Genomic DNA, 13,876 nt, shown 5'->3' with positions numbered 1-13,876 from the left:
GAAAAGATATGCTATTATGTGAGTACATAATAAAGAACTTCAGTTCCCAGTGGGCAATGCGGGTGGTTCACCTGGAACCTGAAATGATGCTGGAGACCTGGTCGCACACACTCTGCATGGGGCTAGAAGCTATGTTCTATAAATAAATATGTGCTAGCATTAGAACCCATGCAAAGTTTGTCTTTTATCAAGAACAAACATAACACCTGGTTTCAGTCCCTTGAAATACTGAGAATTTTTATGGAGACCACCTTCACATGTTCCAACCTAGCAGAATGGTTCTGGCATCACAGCAGTATCAAACAGTCTGCACTAAACAGGATATAGTCAATGGTGGAAAGCAGACACACACTCAGAAAAAGCTTAAATACTATTTACCACACAGAAGATATCAGGACCACATGGGCTCGTTGTTGTCTAATTGTTCCATGAAAACTACTATCTATCATATTTAATCTTTCTAAGCTTTTCTAAGTGCTGTCCTCACTTTTAAGTGCCAGAGTTCGGCCATTTCTAAAATGCTCTGTAATGGTCTGAGTTTTCATGTTACGTTCAATTTTCTCCAGCATATCCTTTCTGTTAGCATACCACTCTGTCACCTTCAGAAAAGTAGTACCTGTGGACGATAAAGAGAAAGGTCATTCAACCTTGTGTGCAATTCACTTTTGCTGATGTAGTTAATAATGCACAATTTGATTAAATAGTTTTTATTCATAAGTTTGGGTTGTAAATCTGTTCTCCCATGGAATATTATTCTTTTCCACTTTAAAAATGTACTTCCTTTTGAAGAACAAACACCAGACAAATAATTTTCTATACTGACTAAAATTCACACAGTTGTAGTAAGAAAATCTGTTTATGGTAGGTTTTACTCATTTCCTCATGCATCAAGTGTTTGAAACAAATCAGGAGAAAATCAAGTACAAACCACATCATTTTAAGGTTCATCAGTCAATATCCAATCATTTATGAAGTAAAGTTGTAATTACAGTGGCCAGCACTGGACTGTTGTTGACCATCTCACTACAATCCTGTTTGTCAATGCATGATCTCATGAACAATGGATGAGGACTGAATTGAATCAAGTGTGATGCCCTAACATCTGAACAGCTCTTTACCTCAAATTCCTAAGGTAAAACTGGGTTGCTGGGATAAGTCACTCACATGTTCCTGAAGGAGGATAAAAAAAAGAAAGTAGACAAAAACTCAAAAACAATGAAAACTTACATTCATCATCCTCATATTCAATCAGTCGCTTCACCATCCCATCTATGTTCAAGTATGGTGCATACTTTTCTAAATTCACCTTCTTATACTGAATTAACTTCTCACCATTTGGACAACGTGTCTCAATGTCTGCAAGAAATAAAAGATTAAATTAATTTTTAGAATTTTTAAAAATTTATAGGCCAATTTTGTATTATTATGCTCGTAGGTGAGAATAATATTTCTAAGGGGAACCATCGAATCTTACACCACAGAAACAGGTGACTTGCCTGAATCAGATTTTTGTAAGAGCTACTCAAATGCTGCATTGCCACTATTGTGTATATTTTCACTTTTACGTCTCTATCCAATTCATATTTTGAAGATTATTGCTCATTTTTCACCAGCAGTCCTTCAGGCAGTGAATTCCAGATGATAACAGTTTGTAGCATAAAGAAAGCTCTTCAACTGCCTGTTGTTCCTTCATAAAATTATCTTAATACTGTATTCTATGCTTACTGACCTGCCTAACTGTAAAATTTCTTCATATCAGCATGACAACTTCTTTTTACTTTGAACACCTCTATCTCCCTTATTTCTCTGTTTATTCTCCTTAGAGAAATAAATCTTAAGAGATTTATTTCTTTAAGGAGAATAAACTTTAATCATTCCAGTCCTTCATTCTTAGTACTATTTCTACGAATCTACCCTGTTCCCTCACCAAGGTCTTGATATCCTTCCAATCATGTGCTGCCCAATATTGAACATGCTGTGCACTTGAGATCACTTTTTACCTCTTCATTACAATCGCACTCATGGTAAAATACAAACAAGGATTAGTTAATGGAAAAATTTTACTTTAAAAATCTTGTCAGTTTTGACAACTGTTGTTCAAGTTCAAGTACATTTATTATCATAGAATGTATAAATTATACAACCTTGAGATTTGCTTGCTCACAGGTAGCCACAAAGCAAGAAACCCAAAAAACCCAATTAAAGAAAAAAAGAATAAAAATGAAAGACCAACACTCGATTACGCAAGAGAAAGAAAAAAATACACATTATGCAAACAATTGAAACGAACAACAACAGCGTTCCGAACCAAATTTTTTGTGCTAATGCCCTTATGTTTCCAGTTTAAGATAATTAGTGCTTTTCTTTTTCACATGTACTGCCAAGTGATATTTTACATGGTTAAAGTATGTAGCAGGTTGGGAGCCATACATCTTACAACAGCATACTTGCTTGTTATGAGCAATAAGCATTATTATTGCATTATTATAACATCAACATCAGTGTTTTTTCTCAACTTCATTAGGGAAGTGTATTTGGATTGGAAAAGATCTACAACATTTATCTGACAGATCCATGTTCAAGGTTCCAGTCTACTAGTGCTTAGCCATCAAAGGGACTGCTGTGTTTGCATTGATTTGAATTTCACTCCCTTAACTGGGATGCTTACAGTAAGTGTATGACTGTCATTCTGATGATTTGGGTGACAACTTTAACAGAGCCATCTTTAAGAAAGCTATCAATCACCTTTGATTAATTGGAGAAGACTGAATTGGGGGGGCGGGGGGTTTGGTGGCTGGGCACACAGTTTGTAGAAATGAAACATTACACAATATACCCAATATATTATTACAGTAAGCAGGGCTCTCAACTCTGTGGAATTCTGAGATGCTATTCTTGGTAAACTAGTGATCATTTGGACAAACCCATCAATGGAACAAATCTATCCTAAAGCTCCATGTTGCAAGTGGCTTTGGGAGGGTGGCATCTACCAGCATCACATTTTGAGGTGAAGCATTGAAATCTGTGCTATTCTTATTCACGCTGAACTGAAGGTAATCTGTAGCATATGGAACTCCTTCTGTGCACAACTACATTATCTCTCTCTCATTTAACACAAATCTTACTAAACGAGGTTATACTGAGGGTTGAAGTACAAGCCATCAATGCCGGAGTATAAGGAGTGAGCTCTGATCCTATATTATCCTTGGATTCTGGTGCTTGGGGCGAGAGGAACCGAGCAAAAGTCGTAGCATCTACCTCTCAGCAGAAACATACAGTGTTTAATAACTTATAAATTATGGAACAGGTGATCATTTTCTTGGAACATCACAAAGCACTTTCTGCCCAATACATCAATCAAAAGAACACTTTCCTTATCTTCATATTTAGGCATGAGATATTTTATGTCCACTTGGGGAGAAATGAATCCACATCCTCTGTCTCTAGGTACATTACTATCCACTGAGCCATGATGACATCGTTCTGTGTTAGATCTTGCCTAGAATAGATGCGACATTTGCTACTTTTCCAGACAATTCTGTTATATTGGTTCATATGATTCTCTCAACTAGTTCCAGCAAGTAAAAAAGGCAGCCACATGCACAACATGCTAAGGAACTCAGCAGGTTGGGCAACATCTGTGGAAACAAGCAGTCAACGTTTCGGGCCGAGACCCTTCATCAGGATTGTAGAGGGAAGGGGCAGAGGCCCTATAAAGAAAGTGGGCGGAGAGTGGGAAGGAGAAGGCTGGTAGGTTCCAGGTAAAAAACCAGTGAGGGGAAAGATAAAGGGGTGGGGGAGGGGAAGCAGGGAAGTGATAGGCAGGAAAGGTGAAGAAGGAATAGGGGAAAACACAATGGGTAGTAGAAGGAGGCGGAACCATGAGGGAGGTGATAGGCAGCTGGAGGAGGGGACAGAGTGTAACTGGGATGGGGGAAGGAAGGGGGAGGAATTACCTGAAGTTGGAGAATTAAATGTTCATGCCAAGGGGCTGGAGACTACCCAGACGGTATATGAGGTGTTGCTCCTCCAACCTGAGTTTGGCCTCATCATGGCAGTAGAGGAGGCCATGTATGGACATATCCGAATGGGAATGTGAAGCAGAGTTGAAGTGGGTGGCAACCGGGAGATCCTGTCTGTTGTGGTGGATGGAGCGGAGGTGCTCGATGAAGCAGTACCCCAATCTGCGTCAGGTCTCACCGATGTAGAGGAGGCCGCACCGGGAGCACCGGATGCAATAGATGACCCCAACAGACTCACAAGTGAAGTGTTGCCTCACCAGGAAGGTCTGTTTGGGGGCCTGAAAAAAGTGTTACCTGCAATTTGAGAGGTCTTGCTGTGCACAGGTTAGCAGCTACTTTTTCCAATAGAGCACAAAGACTTCAAGGCACTTCAGAAATACTTTATTGACTATGAAATGTATTGATAGATGATATGTGAATCCATTCTAATATTTGTTTCTATACATCTGGTGTCACCATTAGAGACATATGTGATCAGATCAGTAACAGAATATAGAACACAGAACACAACAGCACAATACAGGCCCTTCAGCCGCAGGTGTTCTGACAACCTTTTAACCTACTCTAAGATTAATCTAAGAGCAGGCTAAACGGTTGGCACAACATTCTGGACCAAACTTTTAAGACCAATTGCAACAAAATAAGTAAATCATGGTCATAAAATTAACCACTAATTAAACTTTAATTTTGTTTTTTTTAAAAAATCATTACTTTTGGAAATAGCATAAAACCCTAGAATTTCAGGCAGACTTACATACCTTTGGCAGGAATAACAATTTGCTGAGCCCATGTTGGAGGCATCTCAAAAATCTTTTCCACTTCTTTCTCATCCTGGAACAGAGAATTTAATAATATAAGACTGTGGTGATTTTAATCCTTATGCACAAATTCACTCTTTAGCTGTGAACTATGTTTTTCGCTCTACACAAATAAACATTACAGGTATTTGAATATCAATGGACAGTAATACAGCAATGTATCCCTGCTTCAGGAAGGTAGAAGGAAGGGGAAAGGCTTTTGACAACAAGAAAACGAAAAACTGAAGACCAAGAGAACACGAATTAATAGAAAACAACAAGAAATTTATTTTAAATTCTATAGTTTGTACTGACTCTCAAAAAGCATTTGAACAGGTGAAGTTCTTGCCTTGGTGTGAGATGGTTGGTCAATGCAGGGAGAATCAGCAAACACTGTCAATCCAACATGGTGAGTGCTAGCATTGCAGCTCCTAAATTAAAAGATTTTGAGAATCAAACCCCATCCATGAAACCCTGGTAGTATTAAGACCAATTTAGCAGGTCTTTAAACACCGGGTTAATATGTGGTAAGATGATAGTGTCCAATACACATCTGTGACCATCACCCCTACAACTAGGCATGCTATGTTGGCGCTGGTAGCATAGCACTTGCAAGCTGCTCCCAACATATTCTCAAACTGTGCATGTTTTGCGACGTAAATGACGCATTTCACTGCATGTTTCGATGTAGTGTACATGTAACAGGTAAAGCTCATCTTTTTAAAAATCTCTTCATCTAGTTCATTCTTGTGATAGGATGTTGTGAGCCAGATGAATGTCCTGCCTGTAAATAGAAATTATCTGGTGCATAGAAGCCTGTAGAGCGACAGAAAGAGATAGTTGCTTCACGTGCCACCAGACATATTTGGTATACAGAGAAGATACTGAGTTCAGAGGCAGGTGAAAAAAATACATGATAACACAATTCAAAGCAACCTTGTTTCCTTTTTTGATGGGAATTATTTTTCATGAATCTAATTTTCTACTTTTTTTAAAAAGCCATACATTTTTTCTCTTGACAATCAAACTGACAAAAACAAATACTTAGAGGAACTTAAGATGAAATTCAATCCCTAATCTTTGTTTAGCCAATGATATCTGGAGATTCATTTATTAATTCTATGTAAAGAGTTATTGTAATGCATGCCTTAGATTTTGGAAAATCCATGACAGTCTGCATGAATTACTTACAGCCACCTCATAATGACTTGAATGCCTTAATATCTTGCTGCGTATAGACCTACAATGAGTTATAAAGTCCCAGTATATATTTCATCTCTATTTAACTGTCAGGATCCTATTATAGGACCTATTTGGTCTTCATACTGCTTCCAATACTGTTAAAATATTGAGTTTTAATGTAACTTGTTTTCCCATACTTGTAACAATTTCTGTTAGTTACCCTATACAAGGAGTGCCGCAATGCAAACATCACCATCTGAGTGGTGCCACAAAAACAATCTCTTACTCAATGTTAGCAAGATTAAGGAATTGACTATTGACTTTGGGAGGAAGAAACTGAAGGTCCATCAGCCAGTTCTTATCAGGGGATCCTTGGAATTCTCATTTCAGTGGACCTGTCCTGGCCCAGCACGTAAGTGTAAATACAAAGAAAGCACAGCAGCGCCTCTACTTCCTTAGCACCTTGTGAATATTTGGCACGAGATCTAAAATTTTGACATACTTTTATAGATGTGTGGTTGAGAGTATATTAACCAGCTACATCACAGCCTGGTATGGAAATACCAATGTTCTTGTATAGAAAATCCTACAAAAAGTAGTAGATATACTTAGTCCATCACTGGTAAAGCTCTCTCCATCATTAAGCACAACTATAAGGAGTGCTGTCGCAGGAAAGCAGCATGATAATCAGGGACCACCACCTTCTAGGTCGTGCTGTCTTCTTGTTGCTGTCATCAGGAAGAAGGTACAGGAGCTTCGGGACTCACACCACCATGTTCAGGAACTGTTATTACCCTTCAACCATCAGACTCTTGAACAAAAAGGGATAACTTCACTCAACTTCATTTGCCCCATCACTGAACTGTTCCCCCAGCATATGGACTCGCTTTCAGAGATTTTTCATCTCATGCTCTTGATATTTATTTATTAATATTATTATTTTTTCTTTCTCAGCCCAAGCTGGTAAAACCTGAGTTTTGGGCATAGCCAAGCACGCTCATTTGTCAATTGCTAGGAACTTTCTAGCTATTCTAGTGGTGTCTACTATCATGGCTTTCTGAAGATTTATATAGATATTACTGTGTAGCCCTAATTGTTTAGTGCTATTGTGTAGTGATTTTGGGATTGACACCAGTTGTAGATATTATTATCGGGACAATGTGAACCTTGTTCATGTTCCAAAGTCTTTCAATTTCCTCTTTTAATTCAGCATATTTCTGGTGCTTTTCACTCCTTGATTTCTATAAGTTATGTGTGTTCGGAATGTCTATATCTATCAAATAAGTTGTTCTTGTTTGTTTATCCTATAACATCCAAATGGTTATTATAGATTGTCCTATCTGTAATAACTGATCAGTCATAATATAATTTGTGATATCCTGATTCTAAAACTGGATGAGGCTTGTATTTATAGTAAGGTGTAATTTCATTTACAAGTTTGTGTTTTAAAGCAAGATTTTGATGAATGATGTTTACCACTTGATTAGGCCTGTGTAAGTAATCAGACTGTAGTAAACTGCTACAGGATCCTGTGATGTGTTGGATTGTTTGTTTTTTTTTTCAGCATTTTCTACATGGATCATCTTGAATTTGTTAATCTTTTATTATGTATTTTTGATAATTGTTTGTGTTAACCACCTGGTCATGTAATGCTACAAGGAACCCTTCTGTTTCTGGGAAAAGGTCTCTAACTCTGAGCCAGGCGTTCGACACTTCTTTGTTGACATCTAGTCTGCCCAGATCATAGGGGTGTCTTCCTTGGAGGGTCATGCTCTTCCACTAGTTAACTTTTTCTTCAATAGTGATAATGTCGTCATTTTTTTGGGGGTTGTGTTCTCATTTAAGTTTAGTGGTGTATACTTCTTATCAGAATTGCATATGCTTGGGTGGAGTGCTGATTCATGTTTTTGTTGATGAAATTATATCCTTAGAAGTTTTATCTAACCGTTGTGTAGATTTTTAATGTCTGTTATTAATCTTCCCCCTTCTGTCCTAGGTAGTGTTAATCTAAGCACATTCAAATGTACATAATGTTTTCTGAAATTTGTCATTTCAGTTCTTATCTTTCTTTGTAAATTTTCCAGATCAGTTTCGGACCAAGAAGTTATGCCAAGAGAATACATTGATATAGGTATAGCAGAAGTGTTTATTGCCTTTGTTATATTTTTACCATTGAGCTCTATCTGGCAGATTTTCTTAAGCCTTGAAGTAAATTCTGTCAAGTTTTTTTTCCTTTATCACAATATGATCTATTTTCTTTCCTTGTTGGTATCTCAGATACTAATGAAACCCCTCTTTTATCGGGCGTCTCTAGAGAAGCAGTTCGTTAGCCCCTCACTAACAGCCACCAGACTCAGTGATGAGAAAACAACCATACGTCTAGGTTCAATATGACTTGGGCCCCAACAAACCCAGGAAGTTGGGATATCTTGCCCACCTGAACCCCGATCCGTGTGAACTACTGCTCCCATGCAATTGTCTGTGGGCAAAAAATAACAGACCGTACACTACATACAATTATAAAGAAAGTACATTTACAAATGTCAGCTTTATCAAGCAGTAAGAAAAAGAAAAGGAAAAAAATAAAAAGGGCCCATTACAGTTAACCCAGTCCATATGTGCACGTAAGTTGGAGCTCATGTTGAAGTTGTCTTTAAGTCATGCGCTGGACCCACAGTCTGCATGAAAGCACACACCACCTTCTGCAAGTTGCTCGAAATCCACCTCAAACAAATGGGCTCCCCCACAGGAGTATTGGTCCTTCCTCCTTGAAGTCGTTCATCCGCACCAAGCATCTTGTGCAACAAGGACAACATCCTCAGCCATCTTCCCTCCTGTCCTCTTCCAATGCCTGAACAAAAAGACCTCGATCCACACTAGTGTCTGTCAAAAAAACCGTTCCGCTCAGCGTTTTCTAGAACCTTCTCCAATTCCACCGTCCTGATTGGCTGAAACAACATTCCTAAGTTGAACATCATAGCTCCTTATCTTTAGCTCAAACCCAAACATGCTAAAAGCAGAATAGACTGCTCTTACAGAACTGCTAAAATGAAATATCTACAGCATAGCAGTAAAAATCTTAACCAAGCCACTACACTTACGTTTCATATCCATCCATCGATTATATTATATCCTGCTGCTCTGTTTTATATTCTATTAGCTCTATTGCACTTACTTTATGTTTAATGTTTTGCATTTATTCAGTCCAAGTTCATGTTTATATTTTTTGAAAATAGTTCTACTATTTGAATTAATTGCTTTAGCTTAACTGATGAAGGGGCATATAATTTCAAATCATCCATGTATAGAGGGTGTGTTAAGGTATAGCTCATTTCATTGTTTCCAATTTGATACCCAGTTTTCATCTGATTCAGTAAGTAGAGAGCGAGACAGAACCATAGTGAGCTTAGTTACCATGGAAAATGCCTCAGTTTATTTTGATAATGGTGGTTGCTCTTGTTCGGTAGTCAATATAGCAACACGAAAGATTTCTGCTTTCCTGATGGGCTTGATTTAGACTTACGGAATCTATAACCAGTTGTACTTTACATCCTTTCATATCCTCACAGCATCCCTTCTGTTCCATAAATATATTGTGGTTATCTAAGTGATTGGTGATTAGCTGTGAGATACATGATGTTACAATTTTATATAGTTTGAAAACAAGTAATAGGAGAATAGTTTAACAGATCTTTTGTGATTTCCCCTTCAGGTTAAAGATCTGTTTTACCTTCTGTCAAAAATTCAGGCACTTTTTCAGGATTTTTAAGAAAACTGTTGACATGCATTATTCAGTACGGATGAAGGCAAGTAAGTTTTTTATAACAATAATTGTGAATATTATCACACCCAGTACTTTTCCAGCTGTGGGTACTTTTTATAACCTCTTTTGGCATATCCGTTGTAACTTCAGGTATTTACATTTCTTCAATTGTGTGTGTGTGTGTGTGTGTGTTCTTTTTCCTCCCTGTTCCAGGTTGCTTCTTGATTGTGCATCACCCTGTTTGACCAGATATTAGATCAAAAGTTCATTATCCCTTGTTTGTTGGTAATTCCTTATTTCCTGGCATTTACATATTACTATTTAATTATTTATGGTTTTATATTGCTTTATTTATACTCTGTTCTTGGTTAGTGCAACTGTAACTAAAACCAATTTCCCTCGGGATCAATAAAGTACGACTATGACTATGACTATTCTATGCTGGGGTTGGTGACATTTTGGTTGGCTGAATTTAGTTTTAATGTCCGATATAAACCTTTTTCATTATTTCTGAATGGATAATCCTGTTTTATTTGTCTGACGCATTTCACAAAAGTATTCACCCTCCTTGGAAGTTTTCATCTTTTATTGTTTTACAACATTGAATCGCAGTGGATTTAATTTGGCCTTTTTGACTCTGATCAACAGAAAAAAGACTCTTTTGTGTCAAAGATAAGACAGATCTCTACAAAGAGATCTAAATTAATTACAAATATAAAACACAAAATAATTATTTTGTGTATTGACCCCCTTTAGTATGACACACCAAGTCATCACTGGTGCAGCCAATTGGTTTTAGAAGTCACATAATTAGTTAAATGGAATCACCGTGTGCAGTGAAGATGTTTCAATTGATAATAGTATAAATACACCTGTATCTGGAAGTTCCAATTGCTGGTGAGTCAGTATCCTGACAAAAACTACACCATGAAGACAAAAGAAAAGAACACTCCAAGCAACTCCGCGAAAAGGTTATTGAAAAGCACAAGTCAGGAGATGGATACAAGAAATTTCCAAGTCACTGAAATGGAAAAAATATGGCACAGCTGTAAATCTGCCTAGAGCAGGCCGTCCTCAAAAACTGAGTGACCGTGCAAGAAGGGGATTAGTGAGGGTGGCCACCAAGAGACCTATGAGAACTCTGGAGGAGTTACAAGCTTCAGAGGCCGGGATGGGGAAGACTCTGCATACAACTGTTGCCCAGGTGTTTCACCAGTCACAGCTTTATGGGAGACTGGCAAAGAGAACACCACTGTTGAAAAAAAACTCATGAAATCTCAGCTGGAGTTTGCCAGAAAGCATATGGGAGACTCTGAAGTCAGCTGGAAGAAGGTCTGATAAAAGCAAAATTAAGCTTTTTGGCCATCAGACTAAATGGTTAATTTGGTGTAAGCCAAAATTCGCATATCATCAGAAACATACCATCCCTACAGTGAAGCATGGTAATGGCTGCATCATGCTGTGGGGATGCTTCACTGCAGCAGGCCCTGAAAGGCTTGTGAAGGTAGAAGGTAAAACAAATGCAGCAAAACACAGGGAAATCCTGGAGGAAAACTTGATGCAGTCTGCAAGAAAACTGCAATTTGGGAGAAGAGTTATTTTCCAGCAAGGCAATGACCCCAAACATAAAACCAAAGCTACACAGAAACGGTTTAAAAACAACAAAGTTAATGTCCTGGAGTGGCCTAATCAGAGTCCAGACCTCAATCCAATTGAGAATTTGTGGCTGGACTTGAAAAGGGCTGTTCCCTCATGATCCCCATGCAATCTGATAGAGCATGAGCAGTTTTGTTAAGAAGAATGGGGAAAAATTGCAGAGTCCAGATGTGCATAGCTGATAGAGACCTATCCACACAGGCTCAAGGCTGTGATTGCTGCCAAAGGTGCACATACTGAATACGTTCTTGAAGGGAGTGAATACTTTAGCAATCAATTATTTTGTATTTATATTTGTAATTAATTTAGATCACTTTGTAGAGATCTGTTTTCACTTTAACACAAAGGAGTCTTTTTCTGTTGATCAGTGTCAAAAAAGCCAAATTAAATCCACTGTGATTCAATATTGTAAAACAATAAAACATGAAAACTGCTGGGGGGCGGGGGGGGGGTAGTAAATACCTTTTATAGGCACTTGTCTGTATTTAGTCTGGCTTTGAATGCACCAAACTTTTGTTTTAGTGTATCTGTAAACTCTACAGTGCTTTTGTTAGGCTGGTTGTATCTTGTATGAACCTTATATTCCTTACCTTTTGGTTTTCTCATTTTTATACTCCATTAGGCAGGCTATTTCTACTCTTAAGATTTCAATTTTTTTTAATCTCTTCACCCATTTCAGTATTCTCATTTCATTACTCAGTTTTGAGTTCCTATTAATGAATGCCTCTATTTTGGAGCCAATGCACTGCCCTGCTGTTAATACTGCACATTATGTTATTGTGTTATTATTATTATTTTTTTCTCTTGCTTTTTGTACTTGCACAGTTTGTTATCTTTTGCACATTGATTGTCTATGCTATTGGGTGTGGTCTTTCACTGATTCTATTCTGGTATATGTACTTTGATAATAGACTTACTTTGAAAATGGACAAGGACAGATGATAGAATAGAAAACTTAACACTTGCAGGTTCTATTCCAAGTTACAACCCATCCTGATCTGGAAGTATATCACCATTCCTCCACTGTTACTGGGTCTAGATCTTGGAACTCCCTCTTCAACATGGCTGTGGAAGGATCTTCACCAGAAAGATTGCAATGGGTCAAGAAGACTCACCATCACATTGACCATTCTGTTTTCCTCCAATGGCTTTCCTCTGCTAAGTAATTCCAGGGGAGGACGGTCTTTGTCTGTTTCCAATCTTATATGTTTGCAAACAATCAGCCTGCAGACATTTGGTAATAGTAGGATCTGATTTAATAGACAAGCAATCAGCTTGTATACACTGTCTGGACTCAAATATAAAGAATAGCCATTCTGATGAGAACCAGTGTGCTCTTATCATGTCAAAATGAATCCATTTCATCAGCACCTTCAGATTAGAAAGGGCAGTCCTTGGTCTCTAGACTAAAAACATTGTGAAATCAAATTAACTTATGTTGTGTATTATGAAATAATAATCAGATCTTACATCATCCTCCGCCTCCTCTAGAAGAGAGTCAAATGAATTAGGCATAACAATTTCTTGATTTTCAGACGGCAGCATGTACTCCCATCTTACAGGGTCAGCAAGGTCAAAAATTACATCCTGAAATACAAAGCATAACTGTATTCGTTATTGTTCACAGAAAGAGCAATCACTTGTGAGGACTTTCCCGAGGAGTTCTCAACCTCTGCTGTGACACATTACACTGAGGGAGAAGGTTGTGAGAAACAACTTTTCTCCATGGGATCTGAGTGTACAGCCTCAGAATAAAGGGATGCCCCTTTAAAAGTGAAGTGAGGAGGAATTTCTTCCGCTTTGTGGAATTCATTGCAACTGAGAGTGGCGAAGACCAAGTTATTATGTGTCTTAAAGACAGAAAATGACTAGTAACAGAGAAGCAGATGAGAAATATCATGGGAGAGCATGTCTGATGGCTGAATAGCCTAGTTCTGTTCTTACATCTTATAGTCTTATGATCTATTTGTTGAGTTGATGAGTAGTTCTGCACATTGGGGTAGGATCAGGAAGAATTCTTCACCCTGTCTAAACCTCCAGTATTGTTTTTCACCAATACTTTCTGGGATTCAGAATACACTGGTTAATCCAAATTATGTTCATTTACAAACACTTAAAATTATTTTTAAAACATTTGAATGAACTGCAATGTGAATCAAATGAGACAGCAACTGTAAAGAAGAAGAGGCCTATATTGGAGTGATTAAATTTGGTAGTAGTTTGGATAGACTTAAGTATTAAAAGAGTAAAGTGAATAATTTGTCATTGGAGTAGCCAAATGTAGATGTCGTAACGCGCAAGTGCTACACCTGTCCCTCCTCTCTTCCCATCATTCAAGGCCCCAAACAGTCCTTCCAAGTGAGGCAACACTTCACTTGTGAGTCTGTTGGGGTCTTCTATTGCATCCGGTGCTCCCGGTGCGGCCTCCTCTACATCGGTGAAACCCGACGCAGATT

The 13,876-nt window shown here is 38.1% G+C and overlaps 1 protein-coding gene across 2 annotated transcripts in view; it reads right to left on the bottom strand.

Moving 5' to 3' along the window:
- ccdc135 (coiled-coil domain containing 135) overlaps positions 1 to 13,876 on the bottom strand; it is a 104,106-nt gene that overhangs the window by 36,738 nt on the left and 53,492 nt on the right. For both annotated transcript variants that reach the window (XM_063073973.1, XM_063074061.1), the window contains 4 exons: positions 12,891 to 13,007; positions 4,781 to 4,853; positions 1,228 to 1,356; positions 488 to 616 (listed from right to left, as the gene is read on the bottom strand). In XM_063073973.1, the coding sequence (XP_062930043.1) occupies positions 488 to 616; positions 1,228 to 1,356; positions 4,781 to 4,853; positions 12,891 to 13,007 (448 nt within the window). The remainder of the gene's footprint in view (positions 1 to 487; positions 617 to 1,227; positions 1,357 to 4,780; positions 4,854 to 12,890; positions 13,008 to 13,876) is intronic.

The sequence above is a fragment of the Mobula hypostoma genome, chromosome 1, assembly GCF_963921235.1.
Source record: "Mobula hypostoma chromosome 1, sMobHyp1.1, whole genome shotgun sequence".
Lineage (NCBI taxonomy): Eukaryota > Metazoa > Chordata > Chondrichthyes > Myliobatiformes > Myliobatidae > Mobula > Mobula hypostoma.
This window is presented reverse-complemented; position numbering and strand designations above follow the sequence as displayed.